Source organism: Aedes albopictus, chromosome 2, assembly GCF_035046485.1.
Source record: "Aedes albopictus strain Foshan chromosome 2, AalbF5, whole genome shotgun sequence".
Classification (NCBI taxonomy): domain Eukaryota; kingdom Metazoa; phylum Arthropoda; class Insecta; order Diptera; family Culicidae; genus Aedes; species Aedes albopictus.
In genome coordinates, this window is record NC_085137.1 from 297,542,243 (window position 1) to 297,570,156 (window position 27,914).

Sequence of the window (27,914 nt, forward strand, 5' to 3'; positions counted from 1 at the left end):
AGAAAAAGAATTTTGAGGAATGGTCCATTCTGGGGAAAACTTTTCGAGGGAATGTTATAGAAGTCCTCGCCGTCATTTAAATTAGGTTAATTGATATTTTTTTTGTTCTATCGTTTGCCCACGAATTTTTTTCGGCACTCATAATGTGATTATCTGTGAAAAAAAAAATGTAGATGATTTTTCGTGTCCCTTTTGAGCTGTTGAATTGGATCTGTTGTACGCTTGTTGTGTTGCTACCGATCCGCAGGGCTTAGTTTCGATTCCGGACAAAGGCATGTTTATTTTTTTGCCATTTTTCTCTGATCATCTATGCTCGTGATTTTGATCAGTCTCTTGTCTGTCTTAGTGTAAGCAACTCGACGCAAACTTTTTATTAAAACCCGTTGTCGTCCGTGATTCTGTAGTTCCAATAATATACGTAAGAACAAAAGATGTTTACAAAGTTCTTACAGATAGATTAACACGGAAAATCTGAACACAAACCACTACCACACAGGCATTTGGATTGGTCAATAGTTCTGATTCTGTGCATTTAAATGTCTCATTAGTTTTTGCATTTCATGGCTCCGTATTACGTGCAGACCTTCGTACCATCCTTTGTAAACAACCATAACCATCTTTATTTTCCCTACCAGATTCATCAGCACTCTTTTGACGGCTGTCCTAACACATCATCTGGGCTGGGTGAGTACAATCGCTCCTATGCCCAGCGGCCAATCTGAGTCGCTAACCGGCACGGTAGACGAGAAGGACAAGTTGTCAAAAATAACCGCCAACCACCCGTACAATGTTCTGTGGGCACAACTGGGCGACCTGTATGGTGCAGTCGGATATCCGGTTAAACTGACGAAAACAATCATCTGTGGCAGCCCTCAACTGAGCAACACCATCGGTAAGATTCTGAACGTTTTGTCGTACTTTGTACGGTGTAGCGAGATTAGGAGGACAGTACAGGCAGAAGTTTTCGAAGAGGGGAAGATTAGGGAGGCCTTTGCCGCTCAGCGGATTATCAATAATGTTAGCAGCAATCAGAGTTTGCAAATTAGTGCGGGACAGTCGGGTGATAGCAAATCACCAAAGATGACGAGAACTGCGTCCGGAATGGTTCGATCATCGACGCGCGTGAAAGACTTGACGGCCATGGGGAAGGATTTGGGCGATGGTACAGAGGGGGAACTCTCTAGTTTACTAAAGAAGACAGTGATGAACGATATTCCAAACGTGTTGGTCTATCGAGATTCTAGATTTGTGCAACAGGAACTCAGGATTGGTAACAAAAGTATGGATACAGAACTGTTGATGAATGCCAGGGAGAAACAGTTCTTGGAAATGATCTATCATATCAAAAAAGAACAGAATAGACCACCCATACGAATGACCCTAACCCAACCGGATGAAACCGGTCAAGAGGCAATAGAATTAGATGTAAGTGATACGAGGGATACAGAATCGATACGATTATCGACATTAATCACAGACAATAGCATCGGAGATACGGTAAATGGGCCTCGGTTTTTGTGGGGACTGGAACGAGTAAAGGACGGCATTTCATTGGAACAGTTGAAATACATCGACGTTCTGCGCGGTAACTATGGTTCGTTGAAGCAAAATCGCCCAAAGGATGAAGTTGTTTTCGTACTTGGAGAGGATGAACAGCTGGTAAACATCAAACAAACTCATTCTTCGACCGCAACGGATAGATTAAGTGAGCTGGGAGCAGTAGGTGGGAAGAAACCGTGCTCCCACAGCAGACTTCGAAAACATTCCGTTATTTTCAATTTTGATCAATATCCTAAAGTGGTCGAAAACTATCTCAAGAGTCAAAATCTTGAACTCAGCGAGCATGATTTTTTGGAAAAGGGCGTAAGATTATCGCTTAAATTTCACCCGGAAGCAGACTTGTCCTCTTCTACGGATCCCACTGAAGAGGATGAATGCGATATTTGCCGCAATACCTCCCTACTATACTTGCAGACCCCAACGAATGCATCAGAACTCGAATTCTCCAGTGACCTCAATGAAGGAAGTATATTCAGTTCAGGAAATGAACCGTCTAGTCATGATAACGCATCTAACTCATTCACCTTAGCCACTGTACAAGAGCACGTCGAGATCAAAGCCAAACATCCGGACAGCATATTGAAATTAGTGGACATACCAATATCTAAGCCAATGAGCGCAAGTAACGTAAATGATGAGAACAACAACGACAAGACTGATAAGTTAAGAAAATTACCCAACAAAGCTGGGTTTATACCCTCGTTGTTCTCTCGAGTAGCGGACCACTATATTCCGGATATGGTTCTCCAAGGCACCACCGCCCCTCCCTCCAAATGGGAACGGAACCTCAAGAAGGATCTGAGTCTTGCCTCGCGATTTGCCCTCATGGAGCAATATCCCACGGAAAACCTCGCTATTGTGGCCAACCTTGAGACCCACGATGTTCACCTAGTAACGTCAAACCATTCGTCACTAGCCCCCAGCAATCCAAACGGGGATCTAGTAGGCATGTCGCAGCTCGTTTCATCCATGCTGGAAACGGTACACGCCATGTGGAGCTCCGGATTGTCCGCCTTCCAGTGCATGGCTTTTATAGAGTCCAAACTGCGGGAGATGTACCTTCAGTCGGAATCTATTGCCAGCTTTTTGCTTGCTACGGACTTTTGTTCCATCGAATCGATAACCAAGGCCCTGGACGTCAGTGCCAACGATATGCCCCTGCTGCTGTCCGTGGCTTCGATACACACCCCGGAGGTGACCAAACGATACGTTTTGCAAAATCGGTGATTCGGACGTCGGTCGATGTTCTGCTCTTTCTCGCAAGGAACCACTCCCTTGCGTGTTATTGTGATACTAGGTTAAGGCTACAACAAAGAGCAATCAACGCTTCAGGAAGATCTGTTAGTTGTTATAAAAGGAGATGACTTATCATCATTGAAATAGTAGGGCGTGTGCGCGTGAATGCAGCAGCTCTCTTTAACCAATGAGATGTGATTCCAAGATAGCTGCGACTGTAGTTATCTCATTTGCCAGAATAGATAATATGTAGTATAATTGTATTTTTAGATAACATAGGGTTATTTAATCATTTGAAAGTATTTCTGCTGATATTTAAAACTGAGGATCCAGTAACAGTTTACCAAATAGGTAGACCCACTACCGTGTAACAAAATATATGAAAGCAATGTGAAAATTGTTATAAATGTCTTTATTGTTACTTAGATGACAATCATTATCTACCTTGATGGCCACATTGTAGCTTTACTCCAGCACCGAGCGTAGCCGAGCACCATCTTCATCTTGGTCTTCGTTTTTTTTGCGTGATGTCTCTTGAGATTTCAACGGAGATTGCAGTAAGGATTCTTTCAGAAATTACCTAAGGGATTTATCTGGAGCTCCTGTGAAGGTTTTTGCAGAAATTACTTGCGGTATACCTTCAGGAAAGCCTTGCTGGTTATTCGCATTCCGTAATTTCTTCAAAGATTTCTCCAGAGATTTTTTAGAGATTATGTAGCGGAAACGTAGCCAATTTGGGCAGTATGAGTTATAACATACTTGTCAATCAGATGCTGGTTCATTTTCATTCGTTGACAGCTAAAGCTAGAAGTTTAGATTTTAGCTGCGCAAAGCTGTTTTGCTTCCGCTGATGTCAACTGTTTTATGTAGGCCACAATTATTGAAGCTGGGAGAAGGCTGTGTTCCAGTGGGGATGTTAGGACAAGAAGAAGTAAAAGTTTCAATAGTTTTGCCTGCTGTAAAATGCAAAAAAAATCATTCAAGCTCTGAATGTTTACTTTAAAATCCCATTTTTTTCTGTGCCCTTAACATCCACTCGAATTTGTTACCGCAAAGCAGACCCTGCCCACCTACATACAGGGGATGGCCAAAATGTTTGGGATAGGCAACTTTTATTTCTCTCACAAAAAAGTTCAACATGTTATAACTTTTCATAGAGCGAACCAAAAAATCTCAAATTTTGACTGTTTATCAACCTATTATATGTGCATTTTTGCACAAATTTGGGCTCGATTGATTAATATTTCGCAAAGTTAGAACCGTTCTGGTAAAACATCTTTTTTAGACAACTCATTTTTGAGCTGTCATATCTCGGAAACCAGTAAACCGAATTGAATGAAATTTTGAACGTACACTAACAATATGTAAATGCTTCACAAACTTTTAAAACATAGGTTCTTTTTAAACGTTGAAAAAAGTTATCATGGATTGACACTTTTTGGACTTTTCTCGAAAAAATGTATTTTTTTTACATCAGTGTCAATAAATGTTAGTGTTGATATCCAATGATTTTCCACTTCTGTTCTCAAATTATCTCTAATCAGATATATTAGAGCCTATTAAGATTGAAGGAAGAACACATTTAATAATGTTTGTATGGAATTGTAAATTTTACTTATTTTCCTCTATATGGGTAAAAATTTCAACCCGATATAACTTAATTCGCCGTGAGAAAATATTACATTTTATAACGTCGTATTAAGTATCAATATATTGTTGATAAACGTTAAAAAATTCATTCAATTCGGTTCACTGGTTTCCGAGATATGACAGTTCAAAAAATAGTTGTCTAAAAATAGTGTTTTACGCGAACGGTTCTAACTTCGCGAAAAATTAATCAATCGAGCCCAAATTTGTACCAATGATGCACACATAATAGGTTGACAAACAGTCAAAATTTGAGATTTTTTGATGCACTCTATAAAAAGTTACAGCATGTTGAATTTTTTTTTTGTGGGAGAAAAAAAGTTGCCTATCCCAAACATTTTGGCCATCCCCTGTATCTCCGTAACCCCTCACTCTCTGCTACTGTTTCTGACGAGTTCAGAACAATTTTTCATGAATCTCGTCCCTTGCTTCAATGAAGCAGAGAAATCGCTTAAAGTTATGACTTTTTTTCTGTATTAACGAGAGTTTTAGCCCTATGCTGGTTCATCTTGGGACCAATGCCGTACTTCCCTTCCGAAGGAAGAATTCACATTTTGTGAACGCCCATATTGGCAGCTGGAACTAATTACAGTTCACGGTGTATATTTGCTTGTTCACATCCCAAGCAACACGAGTTGTTGCTAATCCAGTAACAGCAACCTTAGTGCAATTTATTCACTGTCCGTATTACGGACGACAGAACACAATTGCTTCTTCTTTGAAACCCGAAAAGCGCAGATTCTGAATTCTTATGCAACATAAACGAGGAGGAATGATAAAAAAGTTGGGAAAAGATTTTGTCCAGACTCGAACCATGGACACCAGGAGTATTATCTACTCACCTTACATACTACACCAAACGCTCTGTGAGAGAATCGATGCTCAACACACCATAAAAGCTACTGAAGTTACTTGTTACTTTATTGCACCTTCTTTGTCACAAGTTAGAGAACTGTCAAAATAAAAAGACGCTCAAGTTTTCTGTAACGCATATGGAACCTAATCTAAACAAACAAACCAGAGTTAGATGTTTCAGGCATGTTACATAACTCATTTAATGTAAGTTGACTGTATTATCACTTGCGAGCAATATGTAAGCTCCGCCTCCACCCCAAGCAGCACCTGCAACATCATGCAGATTGTGGCTTTCTATGCTTTGGTCTAAATGAGTTGCACTAGAAGCACACGAAACTTCCATCTTGTCAGTGGAGTTGCATTTAAACTCCGAAATCCGTAAAGTTGCGGCTTTGTTTCATAGAAATCACAAATTACCACGTGTTTGACATCGATCTGTGGAGGCGGAGCTTACATATTGCTCGCAAGTGATAATACAGTCAACTTACATTAAATGAGTTATGTAACATGCCTGAAACATCTAACTCTGGTTTGTTTGTTTAGATTAGGTTCCATATGCGTTACAGAAAACTTGAGCGTCTTTTTATTTTGACAGTTCTCTAACTTGTGACAAAGAAGGTGCAATAAAGTAACAAGTAACTTCAGTAGCTTTTATGGTGTGTTGAGCATCGATTCTCTCACAGAGCGTTTGGTGTAGTATGTAAGGTGAGTAGATAATACTCCTGGTGTCCATGGTTCGAGTCTGGACAAAATCTTTTCCCAACTTTTTTATCATTCCTCCTCGTTTATGTTGCATAAGAATTCAGAATCTGCGCTTTTCGGGTTTCAAAGAAGAAGCAATTGTGTTCTGTCGTCCGTAATACGGACAGTGAATAAATTGCACTAAGGTTGCTGTTACTGGATTAGCAACAACTCGTGTTGCTTGGGACAGATCGATGTCAAACACGTGGTAATTTGTGATTTCTATGAAACAAAGCCGCAACTTTACGGATTTCGGAGTTTAAATGCAACTCCACTGACAAGATGGAAGTTTCGTGTGCTTCTAGTGCAACTCATTTAGACCAAAGCATAGAAAGCCACAATCTGCATGATGTTGCAGGTGCTGCTTGGGATATGTTACCAAATGCTTGGAAACTAGTGTTCAGCCCAGGACAAGGTTGGGTTTTTGTTGTAAGGCTAGGGATAATTCTTCTTTTTCTTTAAATATATGCCTAAATATTAACCTAAAATATCAACTTCACTGAAGTTTTTTTTAACGACGGTAATGGTACCGCGTAAAAAAAATCGCGTAAAAAAACCGCGTTATTTAAAAAAAAACGCGTTATTTCAAAAAACGTCGTAAAAAATCAAGTCACGATAGATGTGGTCCTGACTATTTTACGTTTTTTGAATAACGCGGTTTTTGAAATAACGCGGTTTTTAGGACGAACCGCGTAAAACCGCTTAAAAAAACGCGTAAATAAAAACTTCAGTGTATATAAATAATTAAACAGAAAATCTAAGATAAAATATTCTCAGTGTAAATAATCATCTATCCTATAAAATACTAACCCCTCGTCGTTATGCCAACTTTGACTTTCTATGATTGTCATCACTGGTTCGCCGGATGGAGTGGAGAAGGGAGAGTTGGAAAGTAGAAAGAGAGAGGGGGGGGGGGAGGTAGATGATGGGATTGACAAATCAGAGGAGAAGTGTGTGAACCTTGAAGCAAAGCGGATCGCTTTTAGCTCCGTCCGAAAAAGTTCCGAACAACGTGAGGAGCGTCGGTGTCAAAAGTGGATTCGCCGAAAAGAGGTAGTGCCGGGCCGGTTCCTCGAAAACCATGCTAGGACGCGTGGACCATTAGGGGCGATCCGGAGTACGAGGTCCGAGTTGGAGGACGCCCATTGACGGATCGGATTCGGGACCTCCTGGTACCCACGGCCACGCCGAGATACACCTCGTGGACAGACATCAGACAGACGACATACGGCGAGTTCCGGGCTGGTGGTCTCTGCGCGTGACGCCAATTGCCAGCCCACACGCCGCGTGTAGCACTGGCCACAGTCTTTGCGGTGAGGGTCAAGTACCCAAAATCCTATGCGCCACTGCACCGCGAACGAGCCCGGGAACGTCGTGTTGAAAGCTGAAGCCTGACCGACCAGACACCCACGGTTTTGACTACAGCTACCGATCAAGCCTCCCGATACCCACATTTTGGACCACCGTTTAGACCTCCGAGCACCGTAAACCCAGCCACCTTTCAAGCTTTCCGGCGCTCACGACCAAGTTGACCATTTCGAGTCAACTACCCTGAAGAAAACCCCGAAGCGCATCACGTGGCCGGACAGGTGAACGGGAATCGGCGAGTTCCGGGCTGGTGGTCCCTGCGCGTTACGCTTTTACCAGCCCACACGCCGCGAGTAGCACTGGCCACAGTTTTGGCGGCGAAGGTCAAGTGCCCAACATCCTATGCGCCACTGCGCCGTGAGCGAGCCCGGGAGCGTCGAGTTTCAACCTCCCCGAACCACCCCCGCGTTTTCAACGACTGATCAAGCCTCAACATCATCGGGTGAGCTTCTCCTGAACACTTCGCCCAAGCCGCCCAGTACCATCAGGGCGTTAGACCTGCCAGCACCAGCCGACCTCCCCTCTCCTCCATCAGCCTGTACCACCATGGGCCCCATCAGCAGCAGAACGGCCGCAACGAGTACTTATGACCCCTAGCAGCCCCCCCCCCTTTTGTAAGTTTAAATAAATAGATGTCTAAGCTAAACTGTTGTGTCTGTCCCATTATTTAAACTGGAAGAGGTCCGTGGATGTCCTGTGTTGGTCTGCTCTTGTTTCCCTGTCGTTTGGTGTAGTTGGTGTCCGCTCGAAGCAAGTAGGTTGCAAACCTGAGATTGGAGCCCTGAGCTAGTCGATTCTTAAACATATTTGCGTTTGTTTGTTCACGTTTATCAGAACGGTTTCCTTCGCGTGTAGGTTTTCAAGTCGTCTTACCCAGAACGTAAACTTTTTTTGTTTTCAAAATAAATTATTTAAATGCTTACTGATAGCTTTTGATTTGAAAATATACATAAATAGGGAAGTGGAGCCATCTCGGCAGGGATCCTATTTTGGGCACTTTTCCGCTAAAATTCAGCCAATTTTGAACCAATGGACTACCCGCTTGGCGCATACCCACAGTTGATCAGCAGGAGTAAATCCATTTTATTTTGTATAGTAAAAAGCATCTAAACTTGAATTACTTGAAATAGAAAGCTTTTACTGAAAAAATATTTGGTAGGCTTAATAGTAGTCACCATTGTGCACAATCACTACCAAATATTTTTTCGAATAATGTATTCCACTTCGATAAATTTGCCTTTAGATGCTATTCGCCATACAATATTTTTGCGATTAACTTTTAGCGATTTTTCGCGCATAGAAGCTAGCGCCACATTGGTCGATGCGGAGAGTAGGAAAACAGCCGATGCAGGTAATTAATTGACACAATAGGCTCCTAAAGTCCTATCGGGATTCTTGTTTTAAACCACAATATATGGTTCAAGAGTACATATTTACTCAATTTTTGACGTTTTTATTAACCGTTGTTGAAAATATATAATTTTTATTTTTTTAGCCTTTTGTCTCGTCCCTAGCTTATAACACATACTTTGAGTGATTTTTGTTCACCGTGTATGTCAGATAGGAACATTTTTGAAATCCCAGTGCGAAAAATGTCGAGCTCAGTCACACAAGGTTGACCTCAAATGTCAAAGTAGAACTATTTTTACTTTTACTTATTTCGAATTTTCTCATTATTCCTTTGTTTTTCAAGTTCGAGTAAAGTACAATTCCGATTAGAATACCATGCTTGATCGTATTATTCAATATAAGCGAGATTTCGTCTTTAATTTTAGGACCCTATTTGGATTTTGGAACGCGATGAGATACGTATAGTATCTAACCGTGTACAAAATTTCAAGTCAATTGGTTTGGAATTAACTGAGTTATAGCGAAGAGTGCCCAAAATACCGGCCACTGCCCAAGTGGCTGGCTACCCTAGAGAAAAAAAAAATCGTACAAAATACCGATTTTTGTTCAGGAAATATGCATTTCTTGAAAGGTGTTCCATCTTGTTCCGCACTTTTTTTTCGAAACGAAATTGATCACGTTTAAAAACTAAATGTTTTGTATTTTATGAACTTTTTATCGACTTTTAACATAGTCTAGTAATATATTGAAGAGTAAAGGGCGATAATAAATCAGTTCGATTAGCATTTACAAAGTTATGGTGATCCTTCCTTAGATGACCCGATCGAAGATTAAAATTCACTTAAGATTAAATGCTTAAAATATTCTTAAACCATTGCTGACTTAATGCTGGTATAATCGTAGTTAACAACAGTGGCGTCACTTCCCACTTTAATTCAACTTTAATGGTTTATATCACGTATATGACATCCCTATTCCCACCCAATAGGATTGTTTGCAGCCAACATCAATTAGGTTCCCCCATTGACAATGCATTTGAGTTCCCTAAACATTGGTACAAGATGAGGGAATCGAAAACGTGACGTCAACGCACCCTGGTGGTTTATATAGAGTAATGCATGTAAATATATGTGCGTTATATATGTAATACGTACAGTTCAACAGCGTGGTTTCTTGAATTCTATTTTCTTTTTAACTGGACAAACATCTCATGATCTCCTGTTACAAGTAATAAAAATAACCAATTGCATCTCTCAATGAATCTGAATCGTGCCACATGAAACGCGAATTAGCATTTATTGTCGTTATTATGAAAGCGCAACATATTACACTTTTCGAAACATTTATTCACACCTCAGCAACAGCAAACATTTGCTAACACTAAACACGCGAGACTAGTCATCACTCAGCTGGCCATCATATTGCTTCACTATCCAGTTTTCAATGCCACATCGATTATCACTTCTGGAACGATTGGGTTATTCATGCTTGATTCCGGTAGCCTGTGAATATGAATGCGCCAAATATTAGGGGGATATTGAATTATTTTATTTTGTTTGAATTCACGTACCGATTAGCGTTGAACGTTTTCTGATTTGATGTAGACGATCAGTGAGCGGATCTCTAGGAATGGGCACCCTATGGCCAGTAATCGACGGGTCGAAACGCTTCAGCTTTTTTACAAAATCATTGTATGAGGAACTTGCGGCAGGGTTTATGGGGGTACGATCCTCGAATTTATCGGCAAAGTACTGTTCGCGACTTATTACCGAACGACGGAACTTCTGATGAAGTGCGTCAGTAGCAGGATCCGCCGGAATTGGAACTGTCTGACCGGTGACCCATGGATCGAAACGCGTCAGCACCTTGGCGTAGTCCTTGAATGCTTGACTAACCGGACCGGGTGGAGCGTAATCGGGGAATCCAACTTGTCCCGACTGCTGATTTTCTGTTGTATCCTGGTCTGGCGATATGTTCGATCTTTGTAGCGCTTCGTCGCCATCCGGGCCCACATCCTGGTGTAAAGCATCCGTTGTTGGGTCCGCTGGAATAGGCACAACTTGTCCGGTCACCCATGAGTCGAATCTAGTCAGTACCTTGACGTAATCTTTGAATGCCGGGTTGTTTGGATCGGTATGTGGATTGGGATCATTAAACTCGTCGTCCGGAAGGATTTCCTGGGGGTCGCGAACATGCCTTTGCCCCGTAACCCAATCATCAAATCTTGTCAATTGTTTCACATATTCGCCATATTGTTGGTTTGTTTTGGGATCGGTTCCCGGATTAGGATCGCTGAATATACCGTCTGGTAGTGGTTTTTGAAATGCAAAGTTGATTCCATTTTCTTGGCCAATCGCAAACAGTGGGTGGGTCACTAGAGCAACAGCAAGGAATACCTGTAGGAATTAGAAAAAAAAATAGGTAGGTACGTTTAATTTTGTCGATAAAACTAGTATACAAAATGAATCGAAAACTGTGAACTTCTACCATCGACCAACAAATGTACGCACTGTAATCCGGGGTAACATTGAGCAAATATTTCGATTTTTAATGATTACCCAAGGAACAGAGCTGAACAACAGTTCCTTCAGCTGATGTTTGCTAAAGAGCAGTTTGTTCAACGCTTATACAGTCAAAATGTTTTCTTTGGTAGTTCCCTTGTATAAGCAAACGTTTGATAATTTATATTTTTAAAACATGTACTGGCACTCTTAGCATGCGTTAAATTGCTACCTTGCAAAGTATTTTAAAACTGCTAAGCATGTTTAAATAGACTTTTCATTTTAATTTTTGATTTTGTTGGTTTGACGTAACGTAATATTGATCCTCTGAACAATGTTCGTTTGTATCAAAAAAACCTTTACTTACTAATTTTTGGGCCCCTATTTTCAATTATGTTGCCCTCGTTTTTGAAAGTATTATACATTTTTAGATAAGACATTGTCCACTTAGCATCAAGACAGACAAAATCACGTATATCTCAGCACTATGGGCCAGAAATCAAAATTTCGCGACAAAAGTCAATTTTTTTTTAAGATTAATCAATTTTCATATATGAATGATTTTTTGGCCTATGTTTGATTACATACCGACGGAATGTTTGGATTTGTAACAAAATTGTATCGTTTTTTGTATGGAAAAACTTCTTATATGTAAGTGAAAATTTCCGAATTTGACCAAAATTAAGAAAAATGAGATTAGTGGTAATAAATGTACCAAACAAGTATAACACATACAATTCCCAACAGTAAATTTAGTACATCTTACATATTTAATGCATAAATGCAATGCTAAGTTTATATTTTTTGCAATATTTACTCAAATTTTACGGTTAATTTACAACCGGTCCAGGAAGCTAGTTTAGACTCTTGTTTTTCGAATGCTACCGAACTTTTTTTGCGGGAATTTACGGGAAACCAAGTTAGAGTGATTTTAGTGCATGCTTTAATTTTACAATATTTAAGGCTGTTCTTCAATAATCATCCACTCCAACATCCACTTTTGCCATTACGATGCAATTTTCTTATGGCTTGCGAAACAATACACGTAGCAACAAATTCAAAAGCAGTTTTCTTGTTCAAAGCTGAAAATTTTGCAGTGAAAGTGTATTCACTGTATTTCGGATACAGAATGGGATAGCCGTCTAAACTAAAGTCTATTTATTGTACTTTCGTGGAAAAATATCATTAAAGTTATTAATTTTTATTTTTCATACATTTGCTCACTTTTCCCCCTTAAAGATCTGCACAACGGTGGTAAACTAGCATCAACCCCTTCGGCATGTTAGTCCAACAACCAGGTCATCTATGTAATGTCCTGAGTGCCTTGACCAGTCTGATTAGGATTCCGAAAAAAATGCCGAACATTTTTCTTATTGCTCAACACAACAGCTCAACAAAATAGGTAATACCTCTACAGACCCCTTGTTTGCGTTTTTAAATAGCAGCACGCGATTTTTGGGGCTGTTGTCCTTGTATAAATTTGTTCTTATCATCTTGTTGTAAAAAAAAAAAAAAAAAAAACTATGACTAGACTTCGAATTCCAAGCAGATTAATCAATGAACCCAAACTTTAATCTTCTGGGGACACTTCCTTATGCCTGTTATCTGTGTTCTGGTTTTGGAGATATTTACATTTTTCGCACCTGACCACGCTAAATTTTCAACGTATTTTTCCAAGATTTTTTTCCTTCTCTTATTTTCAATCTAAAAAAAAAAACTTTTTACACGTTGCAAGAAAATCGATGGAATTTTCACCATTGAAAAAGGACTAGTTTTTGATCAGACTTATCAGAAGTTATTATCAAGATCTTCGATGCTGTTTCCGAACATAAACGGCTCGAAGCAGTTCGACGAGGCTGCTTCCATCCTTTTCTGTTAGTAGTAAGGTGCTGACAGCTCCGAACTCATTCCCAGGATCAATGGAAAGCTCCTGCCATTTGACCCGCCCAGGTCACCTCCACTGAAGGAGGTCATGGGGCATCAGAACAAATCCAGATCAGATCAACTCTATACACACTTCTGAATGCCGCTTGTAGTGGCAACAGTCACCTGTTGCCTATCCCAAGTGCAGAGGGAGGGACAAATAGATAAGGATACTTGCTCTATTTAGGGTATTGGATCCCTTATTAAGCATGTGGCTCCCTTTTTCATCCTACGAAAAACAAAGGATTGAAGCGTTGTTTGTTTTGTATGATATTTTAGTATTTTTTTGTTAGAAGTGAGCACGCATGAAAACAAAAAGAACGCAATCAATCGGTGCCGTAATCGCTTGTTTTAGAATAGGATGAATATGGGAGCGTGAGATTACTGATGGCACACATACCCTAGTCACTTTATCTCGAAAACTTTCACAGATTTTCACTAACGGGTTCGTCACTTTTACGTTGTGGTCTCTTGACGGCCTGCCAGTTCTATGGTTGTGGAGACGCACGGTCAAGCACTACTTCGAGTTGATTTTAATAAAACCAATGGAGACGCACGGTTACTTGTCGTACCTAAGAGAAAATGCTGTTTCACCGCCGGATACTCTAGTAGCGGCTATAAAATCGAGACGCGACGAAAAAAAACACAAATTCGCGGTAGGGGAGTTCGGGGTATTACGCGCCCCCGAAGGATTGACTCGATTTTTGCCATGAGACACAATAAGGGAGCATCCATTAAGTACGTCTCGCCAAAATTGGGAATTTTCGACCTCCCCCCTTCGTACGGGTTTTTCCTATACTTGATACATTGCTTGTCACACATGCACAAACCTCCCATCCCCCCTAGGACCGTCTCGTACTTAATGGACGGCCCCTAATGTTCATTCTAGTTGCTGGCACCCTAAAGTTCATTATGTTTTCTCCCAATTATTAAAAACGTTCAATCGAATAACGTCCTCACAGGCATGCCATGCTCCTCAGTGTATGGGCAAGTGTGCGTGGTTTTAATATGAAAATGAGCTGCACTGTGCATATTTTCAGTGTGGAAAGCCATCCCCGAATGTAGAAGCTAAACTATGATTTTTTTTTTTTAATTGTTGGTCAAACATGTGTTTTCTATTTTTAGGGCGTCGCTCGTACGGGAAAAATGCGCTGCTAAATGTAACACGCTAAGAAATAACGTGATTTGGGTGTTACACTGTTGCATGCATAACGGCGTTTACTCGACGTAAGTGCGGCAGCTAATAACGCAATTAATGCACATGTGAACCCGAGCAGAAGGGAATAACAACAGCATAAGAAGCTGTGTTATTTGGGCAACATAACTGAATGATAGAATCGATTATTTTTAAGTTATTAACATAACATATTATATTATAAACTTGTCTGTCATAAGCGGCAAAATAACAAATATCATAACAAAAAATGTTCCTGGAAAACCATTTTAATAACTTGTTTTGTTAGATTCAATAACAACTTAATAACAGTTAATTCGGAAATAATTTAATAAAAAATTGATATAAATACATATGTTATTGATAAAAATTTCTAGAGCAAAATTGGTTATTTGATATCACATTCAGTTTTTAATTCATTCTAAGAGATTTGAAGTTGGTTCACTACAACGCAAGATAATTGAACTTTAGTATTTTCTATATGTTCAAATAATACGAGCTTCGCCTTCCAGCTGTAATTTATAAGCCGTTCTACTTTAATTGTTTTCGGAGCACGGGTGTGAAATCAACACGTGATTATGCTTGAAAAAGTTTAGTTGTCGATAGCAATTTATGAATTTCGTTCGTTCCTTCTGGATTTTACAAAGATTCCTCCAAAAAAATTGCTAAAATTTCTCCTGAACTTCCTCTGATGATTTTCAGGACTTCCACCATCTTTAGAATTTCTTCCACCATTTCTTTAGAATTTCTTGAAATCATTTGTCCCGAAGTTCATCTTAAGATATCTCTGAAAATATCTTTGAGGATTTCACCAGGAGTTTTTCGAAGGATTCTCCAAGAATTTTTAAAAAGATTCTTCCAAAAATTTCAAAAAAAATTTAAGAAGAATTACATACTTTTGGAATTTCCAAGAAAATTTCGCTAAGAGTTCTTTTACGACTTCTCTGGATTCATCGGGTTACTCCAGAACTTTCTAGTGTTTTACCGAATATTATTTAAGGAATTCTTCAGAGGATTCGTTCATAAATCTACTTAACTGAATACAAAAATGGAATAGAACAGAGGGACATGTCATAATTGTCGAATTGTTGTTTTGATTTCAAAACTTGTTACTGTTATGCTATTGTTGATGAGTTGAACAATAATACAACAATAAAAAAACATGTGCTTCAACAAAACGTGTTATTGAATTGTAATTGAATGAATGTATATCAATATCTTGATTATAACTAAATGAGAGTGTGTAGCAAAATTTGTTATGGAAAAGTTATGCCTTGATAATTTAATAATAACAAAACAAGATATAAAAAACAGGTTATGTGATTTCGTAGTTATTAATTTGCTATTCTCCTCTGCTCGGGATTTGTTCTGATTTTCGTCTCTGTGTTAACTGCCCTCGAACGCATAAATGTCACATGTTGCAATAGAAAAACACGAGAAAAATACATTTGAAGTTTCAAAATAAATTTGGTCTATAGTCGCATTTGATTTACTTCAAAACAAATCAGTTATCGAAATATGTAAAAATCCGCCTGGAAGAAGCGGAGTGCGGAGGAATGGAACTGCTGTGCCGTTCCCAAGAAACACGATAGTTCTACCAGAAGCTCAACGCATCCTGCAAAGGCTTCATGCCGCGAGCCGAAATATGCAGGGACAAGGATTAGGGCCTCTTGACGAACGGACGCACAGTGATGCGGCTCCATACAAAAGGTGGCGAAAAGTCTTAACATGAATTATATACCTTCACAATTAATCAAACTTTGTTATTTATTAGAATTAGTTACCAAGAAGACATTTTGACATCCCATGAGTCACATTGGCCACTTTCAGGACCGTTCCGCAATCCTGGTTGCCTTGGGGAAGAGGACAATATTTTGATGTATTTATAACACATCTTGCGACACACCAATTTTCATGATTTTGCAAACACGTTCCATTAGAAGTCATTTCCGGAATTTTGGGTTAGATTGGCCACTTTCAAGACCATTCCGGAATCCTGGTTCCCTCGGGGAAGAGGATAATTTTCGGATATTTTTGAAACCCATCTTGCGACACATTATTTTCATGATTTTGAAAAGTAGGTCCAGTAGAAGTCATTTCCGGACTTTTGGGCCAGATTGGCCACAATCAGGACCATTGCGGAACCCTGGTTCCCTCGGGGAAGAGGACATTTTTTGGATGTTTTCAAACCCCATCTTGCGACACACCATTCTTCATGAATTTTAAAAATATGTAGTCATTTCAGCACCTTTTCTAGATGGCCATCTAGAAAACAAGACTCTACTCAAAAGTCAAACGAATGAACATGTGCAAGTATAAGGAACCGTCTAAGATTATTTTAAATCGCGGCTTTATAAAACAATTGTTAATATTTGTGTTATATTGAGCAAAAACTAAGCTTGATTATTAAAAATTATTGAAATAATAAGTTGATGTGCTATAAATTAGTTCCTCAAATTGCTCAATATGTCATTATAACAATAACATTTAGATTAGTTATACATTTCATTTGATCAGTAATTATTTTCAAACTTTTAATTATTCTTTTTGACTTATCCTGATAAAAAAACCAGAAAAAAATAAGAATAACATTCATTTGATATTCATGGGTGAACTGATTGGTAACGACGATGATAATTATGAAGAAGCTTGTTGAATATCTGACAAAAATTTTGATGACAAAAGGTTGAAGGACAAAAGGTCGAATGGATAAAAGGTTAAATGGACAAAGGGTAGAAAAGGCTAAAGGTACTACATTGCAATTCGAAACAGCAACCATATTACTTGAAAGATCTATGGATTGAAGAAAGAAGATTTGATTGAAATATTGCCATTTTAAATTGCAACCATTACTATGACAAAGAATGTCGTAGAACAGGCTATGAATTAAAGAAGGATATATCTCTGGCTGATATAACAATAAACAAAACGAAATCAGATAAAGTAATAAAGTATAATGTGAAGGAACTGCTCATCTATCCAACCCTTGAGGACAGCACTACCGAAAAACCCCGCCCATCGTATATAGCGTGAGCGCGGTGCAGTTTAAGAAACACACATGAGCGCGTTCTGAAGGGTTAAGAAGATCTTTCAAAGAGATTTCTTTGGAAATAATGACAGACCAATTAAAATAATCTCTGGGACAATATAGTTTGACAGAATGACGAATTTTTCAACATTAATAATATAAGAAACAAATTTATTATTCGTAAGTACGCTAATTATTTTCTAGCATTACAAGAAAGAATATTATTCAAAAGAATATACAATACTATTTTAAGTAGTTTTAAGTATTAGTAATCACGCCAATAACTGTAAAACAAGTTACTCGAGAGAATAGCCATCGTTCAAAAGATGTATAAGTTCTTCAAAACACTTGTACCAGGTAAACACCAACTATCATAATAAGCCCAGATTAGAGGTTCGATTCCGATCAGAAAAAAATGTTGACTTCCTGGATGTAGTGTGGTATTATGCTTATTATGCAATATATAGCGCATTTAGTTCACCACTGGACTATCGCACTAGTTTTCACGAGTGCGAAAACGCTAATAAAAGTGCGCGATTGCATCAAATCAACTCGGTGTCTTCAGAGCACTTGTTCACCATAGATTGAAGAATTAGTGCGCCGAAGACATCAACCTGATTTGATGCAATCGCGCACTTTTATTTACGTTTTCGCACTATAGAAGTCGCAGTTCGCAGTCCAGTGGTGAACTAAATGCGGTATACAAATACAATACAATGGAAAGCAAAAGAAACCCTGCTTTTAATAATTGTGGAAGTGCTAAGAAAACTCTAAGTTGAAGAGATGCAGGTCAAGTTGCAGTGAGAACATAAAGTAGGAAAAAAGATGGTTGCATCGGCATTATTTCTCTTCTTTATGTTGTCAATTCAACATTCGTCTTTCTGTCCTTTCAACCTTTTGTACTATTTATTTTGTTTCGACCTTTTGTCCATTCGACCTTTTATCCATTCGACCTTTTGTCCTAATTATTCCATTTATTTTGACCTTTCGACCTTTTGACCTTCGACATTTTGATCTTTGACCTTTTGTCATACAACCCCCTGAGAGCATATTTTACTATTTTTTTATTCATTCGACCTTTTGCCCATTTGTCAATTTGTCCATTCGACCTTTTGTTCATTCGACCTTCTGTCCATTCGACCTTTTGTCCATAGACCTTCGACCTTTTCTCTTTAGACGTTCTGTACTTCGACCTTTCCTCCCAAAGCCCATCCGTTCAGGCACAACCCGAAGAACATTCATAAAACATCACACGAAAGAGCTGTTACACGCCAAGTTTTGACGTTACTACATACATGTCTCTTGCTACAAGTTTCCCGGGGCATCACGAAACGTTCGAAAAATTTATAGCTTAGCTTCCGCTATCGATAATCTGTCCAAGTTTCAGCCAGCAGAATACACTATGGGATCAAAACATATTTTTAACTTAACTTAAACCAGGTTTCCTATAGAACCTAAATGGTTGAAGATGCGGAAAGTGTTATGGTCAACATGATATGCTTTGTAGTCGATTCTCGGTGATCATTGTACCACAAATAAATTTTTCACTTCAACATCGAGTTCTTAACAAAATTTTCAATCGAATGATATATGAAATGGTGTTGTTTGGTTAAAATGTCACTGGGTTGTAAGGGTTTGATTTTCCGCGTTTATGTATGACCCTAGTGTATTATTTTTTGTTTGTTTTTTGTTCAGCTCGTACGGTTTATACTTTATCGAAAATGTTGATTCCCCAGAATAATAAGTCACCGTGCATAAACAATTAAGATTTGCCAGTTTTATATTCGAATTTGGGTCATATTGACCCTAGTATACTAATCTAGTTAATAACTGCACGCTGCCTATATTCGAATTGCATGTACGGCTCCGTTAAACTCTAGGACGTGTGAGCTTGGACAGCTCAAGTGAATAACACAAAAATGCAATGAAATCGTTTTAGCATCGCCAATCTTAGCCACAAATGAAAAAAAGAACACATTTTAAAAGATGCCTTTACCCTGACTACAATGATATGCATACCTAGTCCAGGCACGGACGGTATATTTTGCACTAAATATTGTATCATTATCTGTGTTCAAGAGACTTAAAACATATGTTGCGCAAGTTTGCGCAAGATGACCCATTGATTTTCTGAAAGACGACATGACAATCTTCAAAATAAGCATAGCGTGAAATGTGTCCAACTGCGTCCTCATGTTTAAAAACTTAGTTGAATTTTTTTTCGTTTCCCCATACATTTTACAAAGAAACTAAAAATGCAACAGTTTTCAACACATACTTTGCAATGTTGTAAAAAAATCAATTTCGGTCCAATCTTATTGAAACTTTGGTAATAAGCTCTCGAAATATATAGAAATAGTACAAAAATAATACAGGACCCATATCTGAAAGTTAATTTTTTGACTTTTCGCCGCCCTCGCATCACTGTGGGACGTGAGGTGATCGAAAGGTGTAAGCAGCACTTCGATCAGCTCCTAAATGGTGTGTAGAGCGTAGGCACGGGAGCCCACGGCAACGGAAGAAGCGACGACGCCAGTGCAGCGGAGGACGGATATGAACCAACTCCCACGCTGAGGGAAGTTAAGGATGCCATTCACCAGCTCAAAACCAACAAAGCAGCTGGTAAGGATGGTATCGCAGCTGAACTCATCAAGATGGGCCAAGAAAAGTTGGCCACCTGTCTGCACCGGCTGATAGTCAGGATCTGGGAAACCGAACAGCTACCGGAGGAGTGGAAGGAAGAGGTATTTTGCCCCATTCACAAGAAAGGCGACCATTTGGAATGTGAGACCTTCAGAGCGATCACTATTTTGAATGCTGCCTACAAAGTGCTATCCCAGATCATCTTCCGTCGTTTGTCACCTAAAACGAATGAGTACGTGAGAAGTTATCAAGCCGGCATCATCGACAAAGGACAAGTTCTTCACCGTACGGCAAATCCTCCAGAAATGCCTTGCTGTTCATCGACTTCAAAGCGGCATACGACAGTATCGACCGCAAAGAGCTATGGAAAATCTTGGACGAAAACGGCTTTCCTGGGAAACTGACTAGACTGATTAAAGCAACGATGGACAGTGTGCAAAATTGCGTAAGGGTTTCGGGTGAACTGGATATCATTTGAATCTCGCCGGGGACTGCGACAAGGTGACGGACTCTCATGTCTACTCTTCAACATCGCTCTGGAAGGTGTGATGCGACGAGCTGGGCTCAACAGCCGGAGAACGATTTTCACAAAATCCATTCAATTGGGTTTTTAAATTTAAAAAAATGTATTGTTTTTTTGATTTCATACGAAAGAGCATCTTTTTCTGAGCCACTATGATTTTTTTCAGATTTTGAGAACTTTGTTTTGATACCTAAAATCAATTTCAAAGAGATTTTTTGAAATCACCTTTTGACAGCTGGGCAACTGCTTGACAGCTGCGCCCAGTACAAAATGCGACAAGGGGCGATTCGACAAATCGCCCCCATACAAACTTCAAATTGATTTTTAAATAGGTTGCCGGGCACCGAAAATCATGAAAATTTGGATTTCGGCTCAGTTTGGAATGCAGATTCAGAATATGCAATTATCTCAACACCGTTTAAGAAGCCAATTAGTGTGCTTTGCGGACGACATGGACATTATCGCCAGAACATTGGATGGAACGGTAGCAGAGCTGTCACCCGCCTGCAACGCGAAGCAGCAAAGGTCAGACTGGTGGTAAATGCCTCAAAAACAAAGTGCATGACGTCGGGCCTGCTACGGGCTCCAGGAGAAGCTGCGGTCTAAAATGATTCACCCATGCTCCAAATGCACCATGTACACAACGCTCATAAGACCGGTGGTCCTCTACGGACAAGAGACATGGACTATGCTCGAGGAGTAGCTGCCAGCACTCGGAGTTTTCGAGCGACGAAAACCCTATGTAGCGTAATAGTCCAAGGATAGCCACACTGACTGACTAGAGGGGGCTTCCAGTGAATCTCTTTTTCACTAACATTCACACCTCACACCTCCCGAGGTGATTCTAAAAATTCAAATTCAATTCTCGGTTTCCAATAGTAGAAATTTTAACATCCTAACCTTTCTTTCCCCAGGTGGCTGTGGTGTATGATGCAAGTACCACTACATATTAACTAATTAGGGCGTCCCAACCTTAGTCACAATTTAGTTAGGCTGTTAGCTTTTAACTGGATTTTACAAAACTAGTAAAAAAAATACTGTTGTTCACTAAAACAGCTGTTTGTGTCAAAAGTTTGAGTTTGGGCCACCCCTCAGTACGCTGTAATGATCGAAACATTGGTTTCACTTTCCAAGAATTTGAAACGTATTTTTTCAATATATATATTCTGAGCATGAGCATGAGCATGAGCATAGATGACCGTACTATTCGTAGTTGCTACTCCGTGATTGACCAGAACAGTCGAAGTTGCACAAGGAACCAACAGACGGAGCTTGGGAGTAGCTTACCGTCCTCAATGTGCATCTTCGAGAATTCCAAACTTTATTAGGTCAATAACGGCGCCGGCCACGTCCTTACGGTCATCGAGGAAGGAAAGGAATGTTATTATGACGTGCGTTGCTTACTAAAGACCGAGATCACCTCTGCGTCTCCACGTCTGTCATGGGGAGGACTTTTTGTTAGTGGGGAGGGGAAAGGGCGCATGATATGAGTTCACTTTGGTAAGTGGAGTGATTCATGCAACCCTATTAATATCAAACCACTTATTTTCATTTGGACTAAAACAAAACACATGCCGACATCGAAGATGACGAACCATTCAGATAGTTTTTGAAGTGCGAAAATTAACGAAAGAGAAAATAAAGTGATTTGAACCAACGTGGCTTTGGAACTTGGGCCGACACTTGACGTGACGAACATTTCAATGTCTGTTGACTAAAATCGCAAAAAATGTTGTTTGTTGCATTTATCGTATCATAAATCGCCCCGTACGAAGATAAGCAGTCAAATAGACGACGACGACGACGACGTGCACGCGGACGATCCGAATGAAAACGCGGCCTGTACACTTTGCCACCAAAAACTCACTAAATCACCCCGTACGAAGATGAGCAGTCGAATAGACGACGACGACGACGACGACCGAATGAAAACGCGGCCTGTACACTTTTCAAAGCCAGCGCGCGATGCTTTGCTGCTGCCGAACTACCGCACACTACTGACTGCTTGGCGTCCCGTCGTCGGAGCCCGCAGAGAAAAGAGAAAAAATTGCAAAAATCTAGCAAAGCCAGCGCGCGATGCTTTGCTGCTGCCGAACTACCGCACACTACTGACTACTTGGCGTCCCGTCGTCGGAGCTCACAGAGAAAAGAGAAAAACTCGCAAAAATCTAGCAAAGCCAGCGCGCGATGCTTTGCTGCTGCCGAACTAGAACTACCGCACACTACTGACTGCTTGGTGTCCCGTCGTCGGAGCCCGCAGAGAAAAGAGAAAAAATCGCAAAAATCTAGCAAAGCCAGCGCGCGATGCTTTGCTGCTGCCGAACTACCGCACACTACTGACTACTTGGCGTCCCGTCGTCGGAGCTCACAGAGAAAAGAGAAAAACTCGCAAAAATCTAGCAAAGCCAGCGCGCGATGCTTTGCTGCTGCCGAACTAGAACTACCGCACACTACTGACTGCTTGGCGTCCCGTCGTCGGAGCCCGCAGAGAAAAGAGAAAAAATCGCAAAAATCTAGCAAAGCCAGCGCGCGATGCTTTGCTGCTGCCGAACTACCGCACACTACTGACTACTTGGCGTCCCGTCGTCGGAGCCCGCAGAGAAAAGAGAAAAAATCGCAAAAATCTAGCAAAGCCAGCGCGCGATGCTTTGCTGCTGCCGAACTACCGCACACTACTGACTGCTTGGCGTCCCGTCGTCGGAGCCCGCAGAGAAAAGAGAAAAAATCGCAAAAATCTAGCAAAGCCAGCGCGCGATGCTTTGCTGCTGCCGAACTAGAACTACCGCACACTACTGACTGCTTGGTGTCCCGTCGTCGGAGCCCGCAGAGAAAAGAGAAAAAATCGCAAAAATCTAGCAAAGCCAGCGCGCGATGCTTTGCTGCTGCCGAACTAGAACTACCGCACACTACTGACTGCTTGGCGTCCCGTCGTCGGAGCCCGCAGAGAAAAGAGAAAAAATCGCAAAAATCTAGCAAAGCCAGCGCGCGATGCTTTGCTGCTGCCGAACTACCGCACACTACTGACTGCTTGGTGTCCCGTCGTCGGAGCTCACAGAGAAAAGAGAAAAAAAACGCAAAAATCTAGCAAAGCCAGCGCGCGATGCTTTGCTGCTGCCGAACTAGAACTACCGCACACTACTGACTGCTTGGCGTCCCGTCGTCGGAGCCCGCAGAGAAAAGAGAAAAAATCGCAAAAATCTAGCAAAGCCAGCGCGCGATGCTTTGCTGCTGCCGAACTAGAACTACCGCACACTACTGACTGCTTGGTGTCCCGTCGTCGGAGCCCGCAGAGAAAAGAGAAAAAATCGCAAAAATCTAGCAAAGCCAGCGCGCGATGCTTTGCTGCTGCCGAACTAGAACTACCGCACACTACTGACTGCTTGGCGTCCCGTCGTCGGAGCCCGCAGAGAAAAGAGAAAAAATCGCAAAAATCTAGCAAAGCCAGCGCGCGATGCTTTGCTGCTGCCGAACTACCGCACACTACTGACTACTTGGCGTCCCGTCGTCGGAGCCCGCAGAGAAAAGAGAAAAAATCGCAAAAATCTAGCAAAGCCAGCGCGCGATGCTTTGCTGCTGCCGAACTACCGCACACTACTGACTGCTTGGCGTCCCGTCGTCGGAGCCCGCAGAGAAAAGAGAAAAAATCGCAAAAATCTAGCAAAGCCAGCGCGCGATGCTTTGCTGCTGCCGAACTAGAACTACCGCACACTACTGACTGCTTGGTGTCCCGTCGTCGGAGCCCGCAGAGAAAAGAGAAAAAATCGCAAAAATCTAGCAAAGCCAGCGCGCGATGCTTTGCTGCTGCCGAACTAGAACTACCGCACACTACTGACTGCTTGGCGTCCCGTCGTCGGAGCCCGCAGAGAAAAGAGAAAAAATCGCAAAAATCTAGCAAAGCCAGCGCGCGATGCTTTGCTGCTGCCGAACTACCGCACACTACTGACTACTTGGCGTCCCGTCGTCGGAGCCCGCAGAGAAAAGAGAAAAAATCGCAAAAATCTAGCAAAGCCAGCGCGCGATGCTTTGCTGCTGCCGAACTACCGCACACTACTGACTGCTTGGCGTCCCGTCGTCGGAGCCCGCAGAGAAAAGAGAAAAAATCGCAAAAATCTAGCAAAGCCAGCGCGCGATGCTTTGCTGCTGCCGAACTAGAACTACCGCACACTACTGACTGCTTGGTGTCCCGTCGTCGGAGCCCGCAGAGAAAAGAGAAAAAATCGCAAAAATCTAGCAAAGCCAGCGCGCGATGCTTTGCTGCTGCCGAACTAGAACTACCGCACACTACTGACTGCTTGGCGTCCCGTCGTCGGAGCCCGCAGAGAAAAGAGAAAAAATCGCAAAAATCTAGCAAAGCCAGCGCGCGATGCTTTGCTGCTGCCGAACTACCGCACACTACTGACTGCTTGGTGTCCCGTCGTCGGAGCTCACAGAGAAAAGAGAAAAAAAACGCAAAAATCTAGCAAAGCCAGCGCGCGATGCTTTGCTGCTGCCGAACTAGAACTACCGCACACTACTGACTGCTTGGCGTCCCGTCGTCGGAGCCCGCAGAGAAAAGAGAAAAAATCGCAAAAATCTAGCAAAGCCAGCGCGCGATGCTTTGCTGCTGCCGAACTAGAACTACCGCACACTACTGACTGCTTGGTGTCCCGTCGTCGGAGCCCGCAGAGAAAAGAGAAAAAATCGCAAAAATCTAGCAAAGCCAGCGCGCGATGCTTTGCTGCTGCCGAACTAGAACTACCGCACACTACTGACTGCTTGGCGTCCCGTCGTCGGAGCCCGCAGAGAAAAGAGAAAAAATCGCAAAAATCTAGCAAAGCCAGCGCGCGATGCTTTGCTGCTGCCGAACTACCGCACACTACTGACTACTTGGCGTCCCGTCGTCGGAGCCCGCAGAGAAAAGAGAAAAAATCGCAAAAATCTAGCAAAGCCAGCGCGCGATGCTTTGCTGCTGCCGAACTACCGCACACTACTGACTGCTTGGCGTCCCGTCGTCGGAGCCCGCAGAGAAAAGAGAAAAAATCGCAAAAATCTAGCAAAGCCAGCGCGCGATGCTTTGCTGCTGCCGAACTAGAACTACCGCACACTACTGACTGCTTGGTGTCCCGTCGTCGGAGCCCGCAGAGAAAAGAGAAAAAATCGCAAAAATCTAGCAAAGCCAGCGCGCGATGCTTTGCTGCTGCCGAACTAGAACTACCGCACACTACTGACTGCTTGGCGTCCCGTCGTCGGAGCCCGCAGAGAAAAGAGAAAAAATCGCAAAAATCTAGCAAAGCCAGCGCGCGATGCTTTGCTGCTGCCGAACTACCGCACACTACTGACTGCTTGGTGTCCCGTCGTCGGAGCTCACAGAGAAAAGAGAAAAAAAACGCAAAAATCTAGCAAAGCCAGCGCGCGATGCTTTGCTGCTGCCGAACTAGAACTACCGCACACTACTGACTGCTTGGCGTCCCGTCGTCGGAGCCCGCAGAGAAAAGAGAAAAAATCGCAAAAATCTAGCAAAGCCAGCGCGCGATGCTTTGCTGCTGCCGAACTAGAACTACCGCACACTACTGACTGCTTGGTGTCCCGTCGTCGGAGCCCGCAGAGAAAAGAGAAAAAATCGCAAAAATCTAGCAAAGCCAGCGCGCGATGCTTTGCTGCTGCCGAACTAGAACTACCGCACACTACTGACTGCTTGGCGTCCCGTCGTCGGAGCCCGCAGAGAAAAGAGAAAAAATCGCAAAAATCTAGCAAAGCCAGCGCGCGATGCTTTGCTGCTGCCGAACTAGAACTACCGCACACTCCGTATTTTTTCAATATATATATTCTATCCTTTTATTCCAATTTGAAAACTCTTGGGAAATACATACGTATATTAAACATATGTATTAAACTAAGAGAATGCTTGTTGTAAAATGATTATAATTGGCAAATGATATATATCGCACTTCACTTTTCCTTGTTACTTTATACGCGTAGTTTTCTTTTTGGTTAGGCGTTTCTTTCCACCACATAATTGACCTTTCTCACGTGCAGCCATAATGAAGTTCGCTTTCAGTGACATTTCAACTAAATTGTGTCAGAGATTGATTGACACCTAGTAGCGATTATTTGCGCAAATCACATATATTTCGTGAGATATGTCGTTACTAACTTTCACACACGAATCCATCCTGATGACGACTTGACACACTCCGTAACAACTTCGTTCAACAGTCACTTTGTGCAAATAATGAATCTTTTTAGCACATTTGTCACCACAACACCTATATCCACGCGTCTTTTTTTTTGTTATTTTGGAAAGATCACGCCGGTACGACGATTGAAAGCAGACTGACCAGTGGCTAAGAACTGGCGATAAATTTTAAGCACATCCCCAAAGGAAGGAATCGAGTCGGATTTTTTCACACTCGACGTATCGATTAGTACCGAAACGTATAGGTCGGGTGTGTGATTTCCAGAAATTTATGCGAAAATAGTTGCGAATTCGAATAACCCGTTTATGCGCTGCTGTTGATAAAGGCGGATTTTAGTTATATAGATTCTTATTTTGGATGCTTGTTCGAATTCTTATCGTATTCTAGGGAAGATTGAGTCGTTTCATTCATTTCTTGATTGAATGGAGCTTCATTTGAAAAACGAAAGTTAGTCAGCCTTTGGCTAAATTTGCTATAATATAAATGGGAATAATGAAGTCCTACGCTACATTTTAATAATTAGCCCTGGGATACAATGAAATTCAATTTGCCCGTAGGCAAAATGTTGACCGAACTCGAAGATATTTCTTACTTAATTTCAATCGTGACACATTCAATGCACTTCATACATTAAGGTTTTAGATCTTCATTAAATGATATTCCCGTTATCGTATTGTCGATTTTGAATCTTCATACTCAAAACAAATATAATCACACATTAACATTCTTCTAATAGTGCTTAAAAATTTGAAAAATGTTACTTTAGGAAACATGCACTTGAACATGTACATGAAAACAACATTGCCAAGAAATTTAAAATGAGAAAAAAATACTGTAAAAACTTGGAATATAGATTTTAATTTCATAAAAGTATGTATCTTGCTGCAGTAGTACTACCGATAAACATTTTAGAAGAATATTATCTGAATACTGAATTGTCAAATTAGTCCTTGTGATGTTATAGACACAAGAAGAACTCGATTTTCAGAATAAAATTTATCTTCTATCTATTTAAATCTATATAAATAAAAATGGAATGGTGTTTGTATTCTATTGTATTCTATTTCTAATTGTACTACATTGAACTGGTGGCCGTTGCGCTGCTTTCACTTTCTACCCTATCGTGGTAGAATTAGAATGATGAGCTCGAGGATGTTGCTGTGTTGGCTGTTGGTTGTTCCTTTTTTCC

General features: G+C 41.2%; 2 protein-coding genes across 6 annotated transcripts in view; one reads left to right on the forward strand and one right to left on the reverse strand.

Moving 5' to 3' along the window:
• Positions 1 to 3,195, forward strand: part of LOC109423771 (folliculin-interacting protein 2) — a 53,173-nt gene extending 49,978 nt beyond the window's left edge. For all 5 annotated transcript variants that reach the window (XM_062852114.1, XM_062852115.1, XM_062852116.1 and 2 more), the window contains one exon: positions 636 to 3,195. In XM_062852114.1, the coding sequence (XP_062708098.1) occupies positions 636 to 2,787 (2,152 nt within the window). In that variant the 3' untranslated portion in view covers positions 2,788 to 3,195. The remainder of the gene's footprint in view (positions 1 to 635) is intronic.
• Positions 3,196 to 10,034: 6,839 nt separating this feature from the next.
• Positions 10,035 to 26,874, reverse strand: LOC109423686 (uncharacterized). Its single transcript, XM_019698676.3, has 3 exons — positions 26,683 to 26,874; positions 10,328 to 11,153; positions 10,035 to 10,259 (listed from the first exon to the last, which is right to left on the reverse strand). The coding sequence occupies exons 1-3, from the start codon at positions 26,698 to 26,700 to the stop codon at positions 10,240 to 10,242; spliced, it is 864 nt and encodes a 287-aa protein (XP_019554221.2). The 5' UTR covers positions 26,701 to 26,874; the 3' UTR covers positions 10,035 to 10,239.
• Between the last annotated feature and the right edge of the window lie 1,040 nt (positions 26,875 to 27,914).

What these genes read in the sequence shown, in the direction of transcription:
- LOC109423686 (XM_019698676.3), bottom strand. An exon ending in AAAACGTTCAACGCTAATCG is followed by an intron (nt 10,260 to 10,327) that starts GTACGTGAATTC and finishes TCATATTCACAG; the next exon opens with GCTACCGGAATCAAGCATGA.